This window comes from Gymnogyps californianus, unplaced genomic scaffold, assembly GCF_018139145.2.
Source record: "Gymnogyps californianus isolate 813 unplaced genomic scaffold, ASM1813914v2 HiC_scaffold_51, whole genome shotgun sequence".
NCBI classification, from domain to species: Eukaryota; Metazoa; Chordata; class Aves; order Accipitriformes; family Cathartidae; genus Gymnogyps; species Gymnogyps californianus.
Genome location: NW_026114411.1, coordinates 29546 through 48242, shown reverse-complemented (window position 1 = coordinate 48242; position 18697 = coordinate 29546). Strand labels below are relative to the sequence as shown.

Genomic DNA, 18697 nt, shown 5'->3' with positions numbered 1-18697 from the left:
GAGTAGAAGCCTTGCAATGGCTTCCTGAGTGTCCTGGGACTAAGCAACTAGCAAGATGTACCTTACTGGAAGGTTTTTCATACAGTTCCCTGAAAGTTTTGCCTGTGTGAAGACAGTAGGAGTTTCCACAGAATGACTGTGGTGAAATAGCTAATCTAATTATATAATCAATCTATTTCACCAAGGAAGCTTATTGAAATAGAGAATAACTATTGTCACAAGCTCACTGTCATATAAGGTCCTAATGGCTCCATTCAAGCATCAGAGGTTTTGGAACTTGATTTTATGGTATGGAAATTATCAAGATGCTTCAGTTCAAATTGACTTGTCCCATCAAAGTTGGTCCAGATGGCAAAAATATTACCTGGCTTTGTTTGAGGTAGTCTTGGGGAGCAAACAAACCCTGATGCTCAGTTTGTGCTGGCTTACTGCTTAGTTCCATTTCCAGATGAGGTTGAGCAGCTCTTGTAGGCAGCTTCGCTGTCAGACTCATCAGGGCTTTCTGGCTGAACTCCATGCTGGTGTAGTCATTCAAGAGTGGTACTGTAATGGAAATTATTCCCTCTTTTTCAGTTGTAACTGCTTTTTCAGGGATTTCTTTGTGCCTTAGGCTTATGTTTATGTTATTGCTAGGTTCTTCTGACTGATAAGTGTCATACTTGCTGTCTTCTCCACCATCTGTAAAGAGGTCTAGCTTCAAAGGAGCCTTTGACTCACGCTCTATGACATAAAGGCTGGTGGTATCATTGTCTGGCAGGGCCTGAAGCAGTGACCTTGAAATGGGTTTCCAATTAGTCTGCAAGACAAAACAAGGAGAAAGACTAATTTCAGTATCATACTTTTGCAAAGTGCAATTGGCAATTTACTGAAATAAATGACAGAAGAATAAAGCTCGGAGACAGGCAACCTGGTCCTGCCTATATAATATGGCTAACATCCATTTTATCTCATCTTCAGTGATTTTAGAAACATGAATCAAAAAAATATTTATTTCCCTAATTCAGAGGACCATCTTCTCTTCTCCCTTAGTATTTAAGCAAAGTTTTTCTTGCTTTTATGTGTGCTCAGGACAAAATGTAGTGGTGATAAAATGTAGGCTTCATGATGTTCTGTTCCGAATCTCACAGCTTTCAAAAAGTTTAACCAATGTGTTACTATAAAAAGGCAGCAGCTTGAATTGAACAGCAGCCAAACTAGCTTTTGATATCAGCCTCTGCAAGCAGTTTGTTATTCACCTTAATGCCATGTTGTGATCTAAGTATACCTTGGGTTACAAGTTTTTGCAAATTCTGGATGATTAAATGGAGAACAGTTTGCAACGTGAAGCATCCTTCTTTTCCACTTAGATTGTTCTGCTGGGTTTTCCTACTTTTTCCATAATATTTTTTAAATTATGGCCAGGTTGGTATGTTCTCTGATATAACTATTAGCTCCCCCCTCCAGTTGCTCTAAATTTGTTTAAACTGTTATGGTTCTTTTGCAAGAAATAAATAAGGATTCCCCCCCCCCCCCCCCCCCCCCCCCCCCCCCCCCCCCCCCAATTTCTGTTCTGACTTGGAAAATGAGTATGCTGTTCTTTGAAATCTCAGCAATCCCACATAAAATATCTTTATTTTTCTAACTGGCACTCGTAATGGGATGAGTAGTCACCTCTGCATGGTCAGCATTTGCCTTGTTTTGAATAAAGACCTATGTGATCTGTACCTCCATTATCATGTTTATTATGAACGGTAGCCCGAACTCTACACCTAACAAATCTAAAATAAGCTCTGTGTGAGCTTCTGTCTGAAAGAGGCACTAATGGGTGAAGAAGAAGCGTCTTTGAAGAATCTTGTCTAAACATGAAGAACAGGATACTGATTGGGTGGCCATGTTAGTCACCATAGTTCATTTTCCTGATCTCTGTGTGCTGACTGAATTGAGAGTGTTCCCAGTTCCTCCTGCTGCTCTGTACAATGGGATGTATTATTGCCTTAGATTGCAATAAAGAATGTTCTGTCTGGATTTAAAGTACAAATTCTCTTGCCACTTATCTGGACTATATATGTGTTTCTGTCAAGAGTTTCTACATTGCTCAACTAATCTGACAGGGTTCAGTCTTGAAACAACCTACAAATAGAATAAATATACAGAATATAGTAAAATTTACTACTTGCCTCAGTTTCACAGTGCTCATTTTGGGAATACCTTTCTCCACATTTCATGAACTGTTCATAACATCAGATTACTTCTAGGCAATATATCTGATAACTGTTTTATTGTACTGTCTACTCACATAGAGCTTTTTCTCCTTTCCCCAAAACCCTTATCTGATATCTGTTATTTCTATTTCTGCCACATTATCAATGTTATAGTATTTCTCTACCAGACTTGGCTAATACAAACTTCATTTCCTTTTATAGCTGCTTTGCCTCTGCAGGAACAGTTAAATGAATTTTAAATAGGTATATTTTGCTTTTAAAGTATTTACATCAAAGTGGCACTTTGGTTCATAAAACCTATTTGTCCTTTCTATAACATGCAGCCTCAATGTATTTCACCTGCACTTCTTCACAATGGCAAATTATTCTTTGAACCTATTAGATTATTTTGGCTGGTAGTTCTTACTCCTTTCTTGCTGAACTTCTGTCCTGCAATTCAACTCCCTCCTCCACCTAACCTTATTATTACATTGAAACAGCTTCAGGTCTTGCACTTTCTTTAAAGCAGAAATTCCCTAAATGCTGAGTATAATAGATTCCTTTTTTGCCTTTGAGAAGTCTCACTTTGAACAAGTATTGAATCTGCAGATCTCCTACTTTCTAAATGCATGGTGGAGAAGAACCAAGAGAATTAAGTGGAGTTATTTTTACTGGAGTGGTCAGTGAGGGACATCTGAATCCCAGAACTGAGAACTGGAAGTTGCCTGGTGCTCATAAGCAGATTAAGTTCTTTAACTGAACAAAACAGTGAAACTGCAATCTTCTAATAGCATCACTTTTGAAACTCTGTCTTTGTACAGCTGTACATTTGTACATCTGATTCTCCTTTGTTCAGCATTATCTGGCTTTGGCAAAATGATTATCTGAGACTACCTCTGAGCTCACCACTTCTTTATCTACGTTTAGGTGGAAGAAAGGAAGAAAGCAAGCAAGGAAGTCCTGATCTGGAATATGAAAGTTCAGACTTGCTCTGTCAAAGGAAGCAATGCTGATGTTCAGCTAACCTTTTGATTACCAGCAGCCTGTCAGAGTCTTCTGAAATTTCCTTGCTGATGATTTCATTCTGGTGTCCTAGATTTGGACAGTGTCTGGCTGTAGATACCTTCCAGCTTCTGCCTGATCTTCGATTGTGCTCTTGCCTTTTCCTATGTGAATACATAACTTTGAAGTCTCCAGTCCCTGCCTTCAGCTTAGCTTGACACTGGCATATACTTCCTGTCGTCATCCTAATGCTTAGGAACAAGGAAGCGACACACTTGTATCTCTACCTATCAGGATCCACAGAGAAACATGTATTTCACTTGGTCATTTATTTAGGATAATTTTTCTCTGTCATGCTTTTGTCCTAAATAGATAGAAGTCTGCTTTGTTAAAGCTCACAAGTTGGCTTGAGAAACTAGATCTAAAAGTGTCAAATTAAGTTCAGGTCTGCCAGGAAAATCAAAGTGATTTAAAAAGGAAAGCAGTACAAGTTCCTGCTCCAAAAACATAATGGTTGGTGGTCTGAGACTTGGGAGATAAACTGAGGTGTCCTAGAGGAAGAACTTTTAGTATCAGGTGTCAGCAAAACTGGAGCAGAAGCACTTAAGGAGAGGAAGATGCAAGGAAGTCTACTATTAGGCAAAAGCAAATAACGTGGTCTCCATCAGCCTCCTTCTAACAACTAATTTCCAGGCACTTCTTCAGTCCTGAAATTCAGGTATCCTTACCAAAGCATACAGGAAAGCTGTGGGCAAGGTTTGAACGTGCTACTGAACCTTGGTGCCTTTTGACTAGTAGATGCCTCCTCAGACAGCTACCAGCTGACAAGCCAGAGCCCCTGGATTGCTCTGGAAGCAGGTAGAGACTGAGGGGTGAGGAGTGGATTTCAGAAAACACCATATACATTACCTCCTTTGTGATGCTTTTGTGGAATTAGGGCACAAAATGTGTTACTTTGTATTTTGAGTAACTTGTACTTAGTAATCAGTTCCAGTTGTTGAAAACTGACTGGATATAAAAAATGAACTTCTCCCTTTAGACTCCATCTCCCCCCCATTTGACTTTGCTTTGTTCTTTTAACAACCATACCTTTAAATATGCTCTATAATGTTCTCAAAAAAAGTCTGAGAACCTTTATTAAATTTAAAATTGTGTACAGTCTCTGCCTAAACAACCACTCCCCCATCCTATATTTCTAATATTACCCTAGCTTCCCAACTGTTGATATTAGACATTTACTAGGATGAAGCGTGAGAAGTCTAATAACTAGCGTTACTGATTGTCGTGATTTAACCCCAGCCAGCAGCCAAGCACCACGCAGCTGCTCCCTCACTCTCCCCCCTCTCCCAGTGGGATGGGGAGGAGAATCAGGAAAGAAGGTAGAACTCATGGGTTGGTTGAGATAAGAACAGTTTAATAACTAAAGTAAAATATAATACTAACAATAGTAATAATGAAATATAATAATAATAGTAATGAAAAGGAATATAACAAAAAAAAAGAAGGGGGAAAAAAAAAGGAAAAAAAACCCCAGTGATGCACAATGCAATTGCTCACCACCCGCTGACCAATGCCAGAGCCGCAATCCGCCCCTCCCGGCCAACTCCCCCCTGTTTATATACTGGGCATGACATTCCATGGTATGGAATACCCCTTTGGCTAGTTCAGGTCAGCTGTCCTGGCTGTGCTCCCTCCCAGCTTCTTGCACACCTGCTTGCTGGCAGAGCATGGGAAACTGAAAAGTCCTTGGCTTAAGATAAGCGCTCCTTAGCAACAACTAAAACATCAGGGTGTTATCATCAACAGTATTCTCACACTAAATCCAAAACACAGCACTGTACCAGCTACTAAGAAGAGAGTTAACTCTATCCCACCCGAAACCAGGACACTGATTAATCAGTAAAAAAGATCTCCCTTGTATATTTTTTCCCACCATCAGAACAGTACTTGCCATATCTTGGATTGCACTGCTGTTTCTTGGATTTGGTATGCTTGGCCAGCATGATATTTTCAACCTGTAAAGAAATATTCTAAGTTTATTGTCAGCTTAAATGACTGACATTTCCTCTGCATTTAAATTAACTGCCATTTATACATATATTTTATTGGCATTTTCATGACCATCAAAACAAGATGTTCTACAATGACTATTAAGCATAATGCCAATTAAAAACTGAAGACCAAGCTTGGTAGTCTGAGTTAGTGAAGTTTAACATCTTTGTTTAAGGACAAAGGAGCTGCGACAGGAGCTGGTAATGTTGTCTCTTTCTGTATGCTTATCGTTGCATATTCCTAATTTGCTATCATTTCCACAAAACTTCTGTCTTCCTTGATGACTCTCAGACATGTACAAGAAAGTTTGTTTTAGTAAGTATTTGCTTCTGGGTTTCTACTTAGAAGTTTACTTTCCCTCAAACATAGAGCAAGCTTTTGCTGTTTTATAGCTTCTGTGCAATGAAGCCAGTGGCCTGGAAGAAGCTCTCCCTAGGACCTGCAGACCAGAACAGGGCAGGCAACACAGCTCCTGCTCATTCCTGATAGCTTTGAGTTTGGCCCTTTCTGGGAGCTATTACAGTATCTCACTGTTTCACCTGACACAAACCTAAGCACACCTTTACTAAAAACTCACACCAGCTGCTTCTGCTGTAGAGGAAGTGGTTTGCAAGGTAGAGCTGAGTTTGCCAATTGAGCCATTCAAATTGGTTTCAGCTGGCTGCTTGTTGACAGACCTCTCATCAGAGCCCTTTCTTTCAAGCTCCTTCCTTGTACCCAGGGGCTCAGAAACAACAAAACTGGCAACAAGCTGCTATGCTCTCCAGCCTCCTTGGGCCACCCCCACCATGGGCATCACCTCAGGCATTATCCTCCCTGGCCCTTCCCAAGAGGACAGGACATGATGGCAGTATGCCCGTTGTTCCCTGGGATGCTGGTGCTGGCCGCTGTCCCCCCAGGCTAGCAGGGGCTGGCTGTGATTTCCCTGCAGAGGGGCGGGATGAGAATTTCAAAAGGAGTTTCTACTGGGCTGACTGTGTCCCTATTGGCATCAGTCACTCCTGACTGCTCATCTGCAGGAGCAGAGGGAGACGGTCTCTTGGTATTTTTGAGCTGATCACCACCCTGTCAGCAGCTGTCAGAGCAGCACCCTGTGACCTTTGGGTAATGACTCACCTCCATAGGAAAAAAATTCAACACAGCTGTGAGAGACTGGGAGGTTATGTAGTCCATCATCCTGCCTCAGTGTTGACTTCAGTGTTATTTGGTCTTCAAGTCAAATCTAGGCTTTATTAGCTGTAAAGTACTTTGCCTCTGTTTAGGCTGTGGTTTGAGGTAAAGCCTGAGGCTGTAGAGTTACTGGATCTCTGCTGATCCTATGAAGATGGCTGTTTGTCTGGCTGGTGAGTCATTTTTTTACAAGTTAAGCAGGCAATAAGGATGAGGGGATCCTTGGGACCCTTCATCTCAGTTCCAGGTGTTCAGTGCTACTATGTATTTCATTACTATTTTGTAGTGTTACACTGGGCTTCTGTGTGCTGGTTTTTTTTCTAGTTTTCCAAGAATTCTTTTCTAATGGGCCCGGACAATGAAGTGTGATCTTATCTTTAACAAAATAAAGTTCTTTCTGGGGCAAAACTTCTGTGTAGGTCTCAGAAGTTCTTGTCAGAAAGGCTGGATCAGATATTAAAATAAAGTCTGAAAAGGAAAGTGTACAGCAGACTTCATGTGGAGTGCAGTCTGTTTCCCAATAGCAAAGGCAGGAGTTTAGTCTGATGTATAAGCTAAAGCAAGTTATGTCATGCAGTATGGTTTTCAAGTCATGGGTTGTATTGTCTCTCTGTTCTGTCCTTTAACAGTTGCACTTTCAGCTTCTGAGGCTGGTGCTTTGTAAAAGGAGAAAAAAGGAGGGTAGCATTCTAGGACATCAAAATAGTAATATGAATGGTTGTATGTAGCTAGGTTTATCAGAAAATGAATATTGGAACCAATTACTATGCAAGCCATTTTTCTCTTAGTGGTAGTGTATGCTGCTAATATTGTACCTCAGATTAATTTGAGGGGGATGTACTTTATTACTGCAGAGAATAATTTCTCCTAAAATAAGAGGACCTCATTCATATCTTGCAGGTGCCCTTGTTATTCTCTTTTTTTCCCTACTTATCCATCCATTACTCCTTCTTGTTATGTGCGTAATTTATACAGTTAACATCCAAATGTGCTTGAAGGAAACTGCTTAGATGGCAACATCAACTTGTGTATGCTGCTGGAATTTATTTTTGTATTTCAGTAGAAGAGATGTGATTATCAGTTGGGAATGAAAAAGCAAAATAATCAAATACATGTTTTTTCCATATATAAACTGTTTTCCACTGTGAGAAATGGTTGTTGAGATGGGAGGTAGTCAGATAACTGTATTAAAAGCAAAAGATTATAGATTTTTGACAAAGTATTTTAATCAGCTTATAGTGGTTTGTAATTGCTCTCACTGTGTAAATGAGTGGAATGGCTTTTGTGTTGTGTGCTTTTTGAGTTGAGTTGCTTTTAATGACAAAAAAGGTCCGGTGCTATGAAACTCAAGGTTAAGTAAAACAGAAGTGCTGCTAACAACTTCAGTCAATATTCCCTTGCCTTTTAAGCACCAGAGAACAAGTGACAGGTGCAAAAACCAGAATGAACATCATGCTGAAGCAAAGGCCAGTCACAAAACCTTCAAATTCTCCTTTATCTGATGGGAAACAGAGAGATTGAATCAGACTTACAGTATCAAGTATACAGAGGCTATATTGTCTCCATGAGAGAAATATTTCAAACAGAACTCAAGTCAAACTTTATACATGTTTTGGGATTCCTGTAAGTGAAATCTAGTTCAAACAAGACTTGGCATTTTGGGGGTAAGGTCTGAGGCTTTCAGGTTTGTATTTTTAAGATATCTAGATATACGTTGTTGAGTTTTTAAATCCACCATCCAAAGACAAACAGTTTATAATAAAAGAAGTATTCCTACTCCCCATGCTATTATGTGAGCTCTAGCTTGTTTAATGATACTGTCTTGGCCTATTTTATTTTTATTTTTTTTAGAAAGCTTCAGTTGAGTGAAGCTGTGGTCAAACCAAAAAAGGGTCTACTGCGGTGTTAGATTTAGTCTAATGTGTTAAAAAATGAGTCCATGTTTAGCCAGCCCTATATGAATACAATATATGAGACTTCATAAACGTAACTGTATTGATCTTCTTAGCCTATCCAGCCACCTTTGAAACAAGCAAACTCTTGCCAGTGAACTGTAGGACCTGTTACATAAAATGTACTTAAATTATTAGAAAACAAAAGATACTTTGATTAGCTGTCACCCACAATAGGAGCAATTGAAAGAGATTTTTTTTTTTTTTTAATAGTTAATGGCTCAGGGGGCTAACTGGAAAACAGTTCTACATGATTGCTTGGGATTTTGCCAAGAACAAAGACTACTGAACTTAACTAGTCACAGACAGAATATTTAAACTGCTGAAATCTATGATAGGAATCGGCAATAAAGAGATGTGAATACAGCTAGCATAAAAAGGTCAGAAAACGTTTCAGAGATGAGGAACCCTAGCTAAGTCTTCCCTGCATGTTAGGTAATGAAATATAGGCAGAGTTGTTCTGTGATACGTAGTTTATCTGTAACAAAGGAATGATTTTGTGTGTTTGGTATCAGTAACTAAGGATTGAATAATAAATCTTATGTATAAGTGCTTTGTTACTCCTTGAAAAGCAAGAAAGGGTAGAGAATAATGCCATATATAGTGCATAAAGCAAAGATTCATGCTGAGTAACACAGATGCATAGAGCTTCCACAGTACCATATTTTGGAGTGTTGAAAAGTTGTGAAAGAGTCGGAGGTCCTTTGCCAGCATTAGTGAATCCTGAAATCTGCACATGGTATATGGTTTTTTCCTTCAGTCCAGTAAGATGGTAACTTGTGGTAGAAGAATTGAGAGTAACAGCTGAAACACAAGAGAGGTTGGGGAACGAGATTATTAGATGAACTCTGATGGCTGAGTCTGTATCAGTGTAGCTGACTGGGCAAAAGGCAAAATTTCTGTGCCCTAATTCACACCTGGAGGAAGCTGCACTGTGCAGATTTTTTTGATGGGTACAAGATTTCTCCAAAATATTTATGTATATTTTGAATCCAAAGGTAAAAAACATGAGCTTCTAATACATCAAGGATGTTTAGGTGGTAAGTGCAGTAGGCTGTGTATGATGAATGACAGGGAAATATACCTAATGTCCTGAACAGTGAATACCCTCAGCTGTAACAGTTGAAATAAGGACTGGTTTTCACAGCAGTAGTAGAATGAATGTCCGTGTTAAGTCCTGTGTTTGTCATTACAGTAATCGGTAGTTATTCGCCTTGATTAATATCAGTGCTATTACTTAGCGTTCAGTACAGAAAAAAAGGATGTGTATTCTGCTTCATCTACTTTTAGGGCTTTCAGTTCAACCTTTCTTTTTTGATGGTGCAGTGAGTTTCCCCCGGCCAGAATAACATAACCATCAATGCTGTAGAATGCCTTTAACATGGCAGAAATTATTTTTCAAGTTTGCCACTGAGAATTTAAGACTTTCGTGGAAGTGGAAATGGTGCTGTAGCCTATAGGCTTCTCTTCCCCCAAATTCTCCAATAAAATTATTCTTCCTGCCTGGAAAATATGGCAGTTGGGTGTCGTGTCACTGTTGTATTGACTGATGGGGGGGAAGGAGAGGAGTTCAGTCCTGGACACTCCCCTTCTGGTCTCCTCTTATGCTCTCTGATAGGTATGTGGGGTGGATTAGAGCCCCCTGAAGACAGTGCCAAATCTCCTGCTAATGCTGCATACTTGAAGCTTTTGTTACTCTTTAAGGTCCTGTAAAGGCATATGCCAACATGAATTATAGAACTCTTGTTATTCTCCTTTGTCAGGTCTTAGGTGCTATTTGTCTTCCATAACGTGCCTTTAATTTTATTTGAAAGTCAGTATGTGCGAAGTTAATGCGTTGTTATTTATGGCAAGAAGACTTTCCACTGCAGACCAGAAGGAAAATGTTTATCAAAAGAGATGTGGGGATTTTTTTTTTTTGTAAACTTAAGTGGTTGGTGCTCATAACTTCATTTATTTCAATGTGTAGAAGTTTAATCCCTTGCAGTTAAACATAAAAGCTATCAATTTAAGAAAATGTTTCTAAAAATGAAATTAATAAGTGTCTCTGAAAATGGGTAAGAAATAAAAACTATTCCCTGCTAATTTAGTTCAAAAGAGAAATATATAATTTCTTAAGTTCTACAGTAATGCTCAGTCAAGCATGGCTGAGTTGCAGTGAAATATAAAAGTATTGTGACTGAAATCTTAATACCTCAGAAATACTGAGAGTGTACATCTTCCTTTCAGTGTTACTAGAGAATTCTGCAGTAGTCTTAGAACTGTAAGCTTTAAGGAAAATTTTTCTTATCGATATGTAATTTGTGAACTCCTCCTTTCAAAAGTTGAATACTTTTGTGTATGAATTCACTATGATCAAATTCATACAACATATCCCTTCAAACTCTTCACATCCATGAACTTGTGCCAATAATAAAAAAATCAATTGCAGCTCTATTTTGCAAAGTAGCGTGCCTAACGCTATCAACATCAGTTAACAGATCACTCAATGCAATGGAAGTAGCATTGGTTTGCTTACTCAACCAACATCCCAAATTTGTCAATTTTTTCAAAGCTGCTGCTGCTGCAACCCCAGGTGCTAATGCTGATGTTGCTATGATTTCCCCAGGTCCCCAAAAGGTTACTTGATTATCACATTGTGTTGTAAACTGATGGGTGTGTTGTTTTTCTCGTTTCTTATTATGAATCATGGTAAGATTAGGAGTAAGCAAAGTAAGCCTCCCCAAGCTACATGGTCCACTGTTAAGCTTCGATGGAAGCCCGCTCCATGCTCTATCTCCACAAATCAAAAAGACTCCATCAGGCAATGTAACAGACACAGAAAAAGACTGCGAAATGTTAGGAGAAGTATAATTACACCAAGCAGTAGCATTTCTATATACAAGCAGTGTTGCATTAACATTCTGTCCCTTTCTGGTCGAATTATAAGTGTAATTGAATACCACACAAGCATCCATCATAATTGATCCTAACAGTTCCAATTCCTGAGGTTCCTGAGTAACTTGTGGCATGTGTGCATAGATACCATCCCAATTGTCAACATTGACCCTTGGTTCAGAATGATTACAGGGTCCAGGTCCTGTTGGACGTGGCCACTCATCCAAAGGCAGTCCCACCAAACAGGTAGAGAAGGGGTTGTCAGGATTTGCAACAGAAAGGCACAAGGTATCCTGGTGGGTCACATTTGCCAAGGTCACCCATGCATTTTTCTTGGGTTGTGGGACCATCCATCCTTCAGCGGGCAGAATCACCAAGCACAGGGCGGACACAACGAGCAGGCACCCACCGAGGGCCGTTACCTGTTGAAACACAAGCATATCCTTGCCCCCAAGTTAGTAGGTCACAGGGGTCTGACCACTGACCTGTCTGCAGATCTCGAACCTTGACTTTAACCCCAGGGGAAACCCCACTGGTGTTAGTCAAGGATCCGAAATGTCGTGCTATTGGAGGCTCCTGAGCATCATCAGAAACCTATAAAAAATTTAAGACATATGTTACTTTGTTCAATCGGGCTTTTGGAGACTCCCTTGTCATTCCACCTTTTTGTTTTTGCAACAGTTGCTTTAAGACACCATTCATACGCTCGACAATGGCCTGCCCAGTAGGAGAATGAGGGATGCCTGTCACATGAGTGACACCCCAGGATCGAAGGAATGAGGATACTCTTGCAGACACATAAGCTGGGCCATTGTCTGTCTTAACTTGCTGGGGGACATCTGCAACGGAAAATGCTCGTTGCCAATGGCGAATAGCATCCCGTGCAGCTTCTCCTGCGTGAGCAGTAGCAATAACAACCAAAGAAAAGGTGTCAACAGAGACATGAACGCATTTTAGTCGGCCAAATTCTGGCATGTGGGTAACATGTTTGCCATATTTGGAGAGCTTGTAGCCCCCTAGGGTTGGTCCCATAAAAGTGAGGGACATGTTGGCCCTGGTAATCGGGACACGCAGCAACGATGGCGTGGGCCTTGGAGTTTGACAAGTGAAATTGCCGTTTCAGGGCTCGATACCCCTGGTGAAAAAAAGAATGAGACAACACAGCCTGCTGTTTAACATCCGGGGTATTCCAAGGACTGTGGGAGGTTTCTATGTGTCCTGCGTCAACTTGCTCTTTAACTAACAGGTGCAGGGCTGCGAGTTTTTCATAACTAAGGGGCCACTGATCTACCCAGACAGGCTTCTCTGTTAACCACGTCAGTGCCAGTGTGGGTCATGCCACGCCCTGCAACACAGTGACCCCTACTGAAAATCTGTTGTTATTTTTACCCCCCACTGCCCAAGACAATCTCTCCCCCACAGATTCAACGGTGCTGATGTCACATAGGGTCGGACAGTTGCTTTCTGGCCCTCAGGATTGCTGACAAGGACAGGCTTGGCAGCCATAAAACTAATGGCAACGCCCCCAAGGCCCATCACTCCCATATTATTTGACACCAGAGGCCAAGCAGGAGGCCAATCACGTTGAGCAATAATGGTGGTAACAGCCCCTGTATCCAGTAATCCTGAAAGACTTATCTGAGAGGGGACTGCATGGTCCATGGCGAGCGAGCAGGTCATCTGCGGCCTCTTGTCTGTGACAGTCTGGGACCAAAAAACAGATGGCTTCCCCATCGATCCAAAGCCGCTGCCTCCATGAACAACTTGCTCTGTCCTAGGAACACAGCTCACAAAAGGCACAAGTTGAGCAAGTCTAGTTCCCTGAGGAATGGTGACCGGTGGCGTTGCTGTGGACACCATAGCACAAATCTGACCTGTGTAATCAGCATCAATCACTCCCACATGTACCATCAATCCTTGTAGTGTGCTACTTGAGCGTCCTATCAATAAGGCACTTAGTCCATTACCAATTGGTCCCCAGGCATCCAAAGGCACCCGATAAATTTGGCGATCAGAAATTGTTATTGCGTTGGCGGTGGATACATCCATCCCGGCTGATCCGGCGGTCTTCCCTGACAATTGGTCACATAAGGTTGAGGGTTGCATTGCTGTTGCATTGCCCCCGCAAAGGGGTTGCCAGGGCTGTAGGGCATTTGTATCTGTGTGCGCCCTTTCGCACTCTTCCTGCCCTTTCCCTGCAGTGGCTGCCCATTAACATGATACTTTGACCTACATTGTTTAGCAAAATGGCCTTTCTTCCCACAATTGTTGCATGTAACCGTCACTGAGCCACTAACTACTCCCCCTTTTTTGTTTGGACTTCCCATTTTCCCTTTCTGTCCCAAACTATCGGGGCATTCGGACTTAATGTGTCCTATCTTTCCACACCCAAAGCATTTCCGATCTTTCACATGGAGGGCAGCCAGAGCAGTAGCGAGTGCAGCCATTTTGTGTTCAACAGAGCCAACCTTAGCACACGCCGTAACCATGTCCTCTAGGGACGGATCGCCGGGCAATGCCTCAATAATTTTTTGACAATCCGGGTTGGCATTATCTCTAGCCAGTTGTTTAGTCAGCATGGCTCGGAGACCCGTATCAAACACTTGTTTCTCTATCGCGCCTTGCAACTTTTCCACGAACTGTAAAAACGGCTCTCGGGATCCCTGCTTAATTGTTGTATACCTCGCTTTTGGTTCTGCTAACTCCGCTGTGCGAAACAAAGCCTGCATGCCTATGCCCTTTACTTGCTCAAGGATCTGAGGGTGCCATTGCGCCTGTGTATCTAATGTTCCCACATTAGTATAAACACTACTTAGCAATAACTAAAAACATCAGTGTGTTATCAACATTCTTTTCCTACTAAATCCAAAACACAGCACTATACCAGCTACTAGGAAGAAAATTAACTCTGTCCTAGCTGAAACCAGGACATCAGGTCATTCACTGCCAGTGCATAACTGCTAGGACCAAAGGTAATGCTAACTGGAGAATGCTGTTAAGTCACCTGGAAAAGAAACTTTGTGTAGGATTTCTTTTATTGCTGCAGATAGGAAATGAGAAGAAATATAAGGGATGAGGTTATATAAAGGATAGGAATACCTCCTTCAACTGAGTAAAAGTGGGTTACTCCAAAATCTTTTCATGTCTTGTGAAACTTTCACACTGACACACATCAGATGTATGTACTATTATTTTGTACAACTTGTATGGCTGAAAATTGTCTGGAAAACAAACGTACATCAAAGTTTACTGAAAAGTTATAAGTGAGAAAGAAAAAGAGGAGGAGGAGGGACAACAACTTTATAGCTTTTCTGTATAGTTCTTACTTTCTGAGCCTCAAAGCATAGTATAAATTTACAGTGCTTTACACTGAGTGCAAAATATGTGCATCCTTCCTCATCAACTCTAGACCCTTTATACACACTAGTTCAAAAGCAGAACAAGACATAACACTGGTTTGATTTTTAAAAGATGCCAGACTTGCTCATAGTCTGCATCTGGAAGGCTTGAGCTGCTGAAGAAGTAGGGAACTAAAATGGCTGTAGATATCTTAGTTCAAGGACAGATACTTCCCCCTCAGCTAGCATATTTAAAAACAAGCAAAACAACTAGATGTAATGTGGCAGTGCAGATGTTGCAGGAGGACCAAGGAAAACAGTGCATTCATTTATATAAACCTGAAGTTAAATTCTCTCTACTGTACATTGTCGTGGTTTAACCCCAGTCAGCAACTCAGCACCACGCAGCCGTTTCCCCCTCCCCCTCCCAGTGGGGTGAGGAGGAGGAAAGCAAAGGAAAAAAAAGTAAAACTCGTGGGTTGAGATAAGAACAGTTTAATAACTAAAGTAAAATATAATACTAACAATAGTAATAATGAAATATAATAATAATAGTAATGAAAAGGAATGCAACAAAAAGAAGGAGGGGGGGGAAGGAAAAAAAAACAGTGATGCACAATGCAATTGCTTACCACCCGCTGACTGATGCCCAGTTAGTTCCCGAACCGCGATCCGCGCCGCCCGGCCAGCTCCCCCCTGTTTATATACTGGGCATGACGTTCCATGGTATGGAATACCCCTTTGGCTAGTTCGGGTCAGCTGCCCCGGCTCTGCTCCCTCCCAGCTTCTTGCACACCTGCTTGCTGGCAGAGCATGGGAAACTGAAAAGTCCTTGGCTTAAGATAAGCGCTACTTAGCAACAACTAAAACATCAGAGTGTTATCAACATCATTCTCACACTAAATCCAAAACCCAGCACTGTACCAGTTACTAAGAAGAGAGTTAACTCTGTCCCAGCCGAAACCAGGACAATATCCACCCCTTATTCTATACCATTTACGTTATGCCCAGATCCCACACTTTCCAATACATTTCCAATTAATCACCATCACCTTTCCTGTCTTTTAATATATACATATAGATATCATTCCCGTGGTCTATGGGCCATCTCTATCAAATGTCTGTTCAGTTCATTCAGTCCATGACTTTGAGCTCCATCTATTGTAACAGTCTGTCTGGGCAGGAGGGATGGTGCAAAGTCCGCTCAGTCGGCAGAACAGGATTGGGCTTCGGTGTGATGTGGCAGGCAGGTGACATTGGGCGCAGCAGGAGGATGGTGTGTGGTGTCGGATTGTTGCATGCCAAAGTCAGTCCTGGTTCCATCACTACTGCACTTCACTCTGTTTTGTCAAAGTTCATTCTTCATTAATCTAAGTAATTCTTACTGTAATACCATTAATATAGCATATAACAGTTATAATAATGATGACATACAGTGGCAGGGTTATATAGCAATTAATAGCATACAATTTAATCTATTGGCTGTTCTCGCCTAAAATCAAATCCCCTTGAGGCACACATCAGACTTCCCCGTCCTTCCACATCACCCACCAAGTGCACCCAGGTCCTTGAGCAAAAGCAATCCCACGAATGGGTTTGCCTTTGCCTGAGGCAGGAGTAACCCAGACTGTCTTCCCTAGCATATTTTTTATGTGCACTACAGGGACTTTATCCTCTTCTACAGCATGTAAAAGTTCTGATTGGGCAGGGCCAGCCCGATTGGCAGATCCTCTAGTGTTGACTAACCAGGTGGCCTTTGCTAGATGTGTATCCCAATGTTTGAAGGTCCCACCACCCATTGCTCTCAATGTAGTCTTTAACAGTCCATTGTATCGCTCGATTTTCCCAGAGGCTGGTGCATGATAGGGGATGTGATACACCCACTCAATGCCATGCTCTTTGGCCCAGGTGTCTATGAGATTGTTCCGGAAATGAGTCCCGTTGTCTGACTCAATTCTTCCTGGGGTCCCGTGTCGCCATAAGATTTGCTTCTCAAGGCCCAGGATAGTGTTCCGGGCGGTGGCATGGGGCACGGGATATGTTTCCAGCCATCTGGTGGTTGCTTCCACCATTGTAAGCACATGGCGCTTGCCTTGGCGGGTTTGTGGGAGTGTGATATAGTCAATCTGCCAGGCCTCTCATTATTTGTATTTCAGCCATCGTCCCCCATACCAAAGAGGCTTTAACTGCTTGGCTTGCTTAATTGCAGCGCATGTTTCACATTCATGGATGACATGTGTGATAGTGTCCATGGTCAGGTCCACCCCTCAGTCACGAGCCCATCTATATGTTGCATCTCTTCCCTGATGGCCTGAGGTGTCATGGGCCCACCGAGCCATGAATAATTCACCCTTATGCTGCCAATCCAGATCTACCTGAGCCACTTCAATCCTAGCAGCCTTGTCTACCTGCTGGTTGTTTTGATGTTCCTCAGTGGCCCGGCTCTTAGGTACATGAGCATCTACGTGACGTACTTTCACAACCAGGTTCTCTAGCCGGGCAGCAATATCTTGCCACGATGGGGCAGCCCAGATGGGTTTCCCTCTGCGTTGCCAGTTACTCCGCTTCCATTGCTGCAACCACCCCCACAGAGCATTTGCCACCATCCATGAGTCAGTAGAGAGATAAAGTATTGGCCATTTTTCTCGTTCAGCAATGTCTAAAGCCAGCTGGATGGCTTTCACCTCTGCAAACTGACTCGATTCACCTTCTCCTTCTGCAGTTTCTGCAACTTGTCCTATAGGACTCCATACAGCCGCCTTCCACCTCCGATGCTTTCCTACAATGCGACAGGACCCATCAGTGAACAGGGCATATTGCCTCTCATTTTCTGGCAGTTTATTATACAGTGGGGCCTCTTCAGCACCCGTCACCTCCTCCTCTGGTGATATTCCAACATCTTTGCCTTCTGGCCAGTCCGTGATCACTTCCAAAATTCCTGGGCAACTGGGGTGTCCTATTTGACTTCATTGTGTGATCAGTGCAACCCACTTACTCCATGTAGCATCAGTTGCATGATGTGTAGAAGGGACCTTCCCTTTGAACATCCAGCCCAGCACCGGCAGTCGGGGTGCCAACAGGAGCTGTGTTTCAGTACCAACCACTTCTGAAGCAGCTCGAACTCCTTCATATGCTGCTAATATCTCCTTTTCAGTTGGAGTATAGCGGGCCTCAGATCCTCGATATCCCCGACTCCAAAACCCTAGGGGTCGACCTCGGGTCTCCCCAGGTGCTTTCTGCCAGAGACTCCAGGTAGGGCCATTCTCCCCGGCTGCGGTGTAGAGCACATTTTTAACATCTGGTCCTGCCCGGACTGGCCCAAGGGCTACTGCATGAACTATCTCCCGTTTAATCTGTTCAAAGGCTTGTTGGTGCTCAGGGCCCCATTTAAAATGGTTCTTCTTCCGGGTCACTTGATAGAGAGGGCTTACAATCAGACTCTAATTTGGAATATGCATTCTCCAAAAACCTACAACACCTAAGAAAGCTTGCGTTTCCTGTTTACTAGTCAGTGGAGACATAGCTGCTATTTTGTTGATCACATCCATTGGGATCTGACGACGTCCATCTTGCCATTTTATTCCTAAAAACTGAATCTCCTGTGCGGGTCCCTTCACCTTACTCTGTTTTATGGCAAAACCGGCTTTCAGAAGGATTTGGATTATTTTCTCCCCTTTCTCAAAAACTTCTTCTGCTGTGTTGCCCCATACGATGATGTCATCAATGTACTGCAGGTGTTCTGGAGCTCCACCTTTTTCCAGTGCAGTCTGGATCAGTCCATGGCAAATGGTGGGGCTGTGTTTCCACCCCTGGGGCAGTCGATTCCAGGTGTACTGGACGCCCCTCCAAGTGAAAGCAAACTGTGGCCGGCACTCTGCTGCCAAAGGGATTGAGAAAAATGCATTAGCGATATCACTTGTGGCGTACCACTTGGCTGCCTTTGACTCCAGTTCATATTGAAGTTCTAGCATGTCTGGCACGGCAGCACTCAGCGGTGGTGTGACTTCATTCAGGCCACGATAGTCCACTGTTAGTCTCCACTCTCCATTAGACTTTCGCACTGGCCATATGGGGCTGTTAAAGGGTGAGCGAGTCCTGCTGATCGCTCCTTGGCTCTCCAGTTGAC

General features: G+C 42.5%; 1 protein-coding gene across 1 annotated transcript in view; it reads right to left on the bottom strand.

The window, feature by feature from the left end:
- Positions 1–310: 310 nt before the first annotated feature.
- Positions 311–18697, bottom strand: part of LOC127028961 (uncharacterized) — a 32783-nt gene continuing 14396 nt past the window's right edge. The window contains 9 exon segments of the mRNA XM_050914639.1: positions 311–796; positions 5134–5197; positions 7806–7902; positions 9017–9160; positions 11719–11827; positions 12623–13305; positions 13467–14015; positions 14333–14371; positions 14374–14454. Coding sequence (XP_050770596.1) covers positions 311–796; positions 5134–5197; positions 7806–7902; positions 9017–9160; positions 11719–11827; positions 12623–13305; positions 13467–14015; positions 14333–14371; positions 14374–14454 — 2252 coding nt within the window.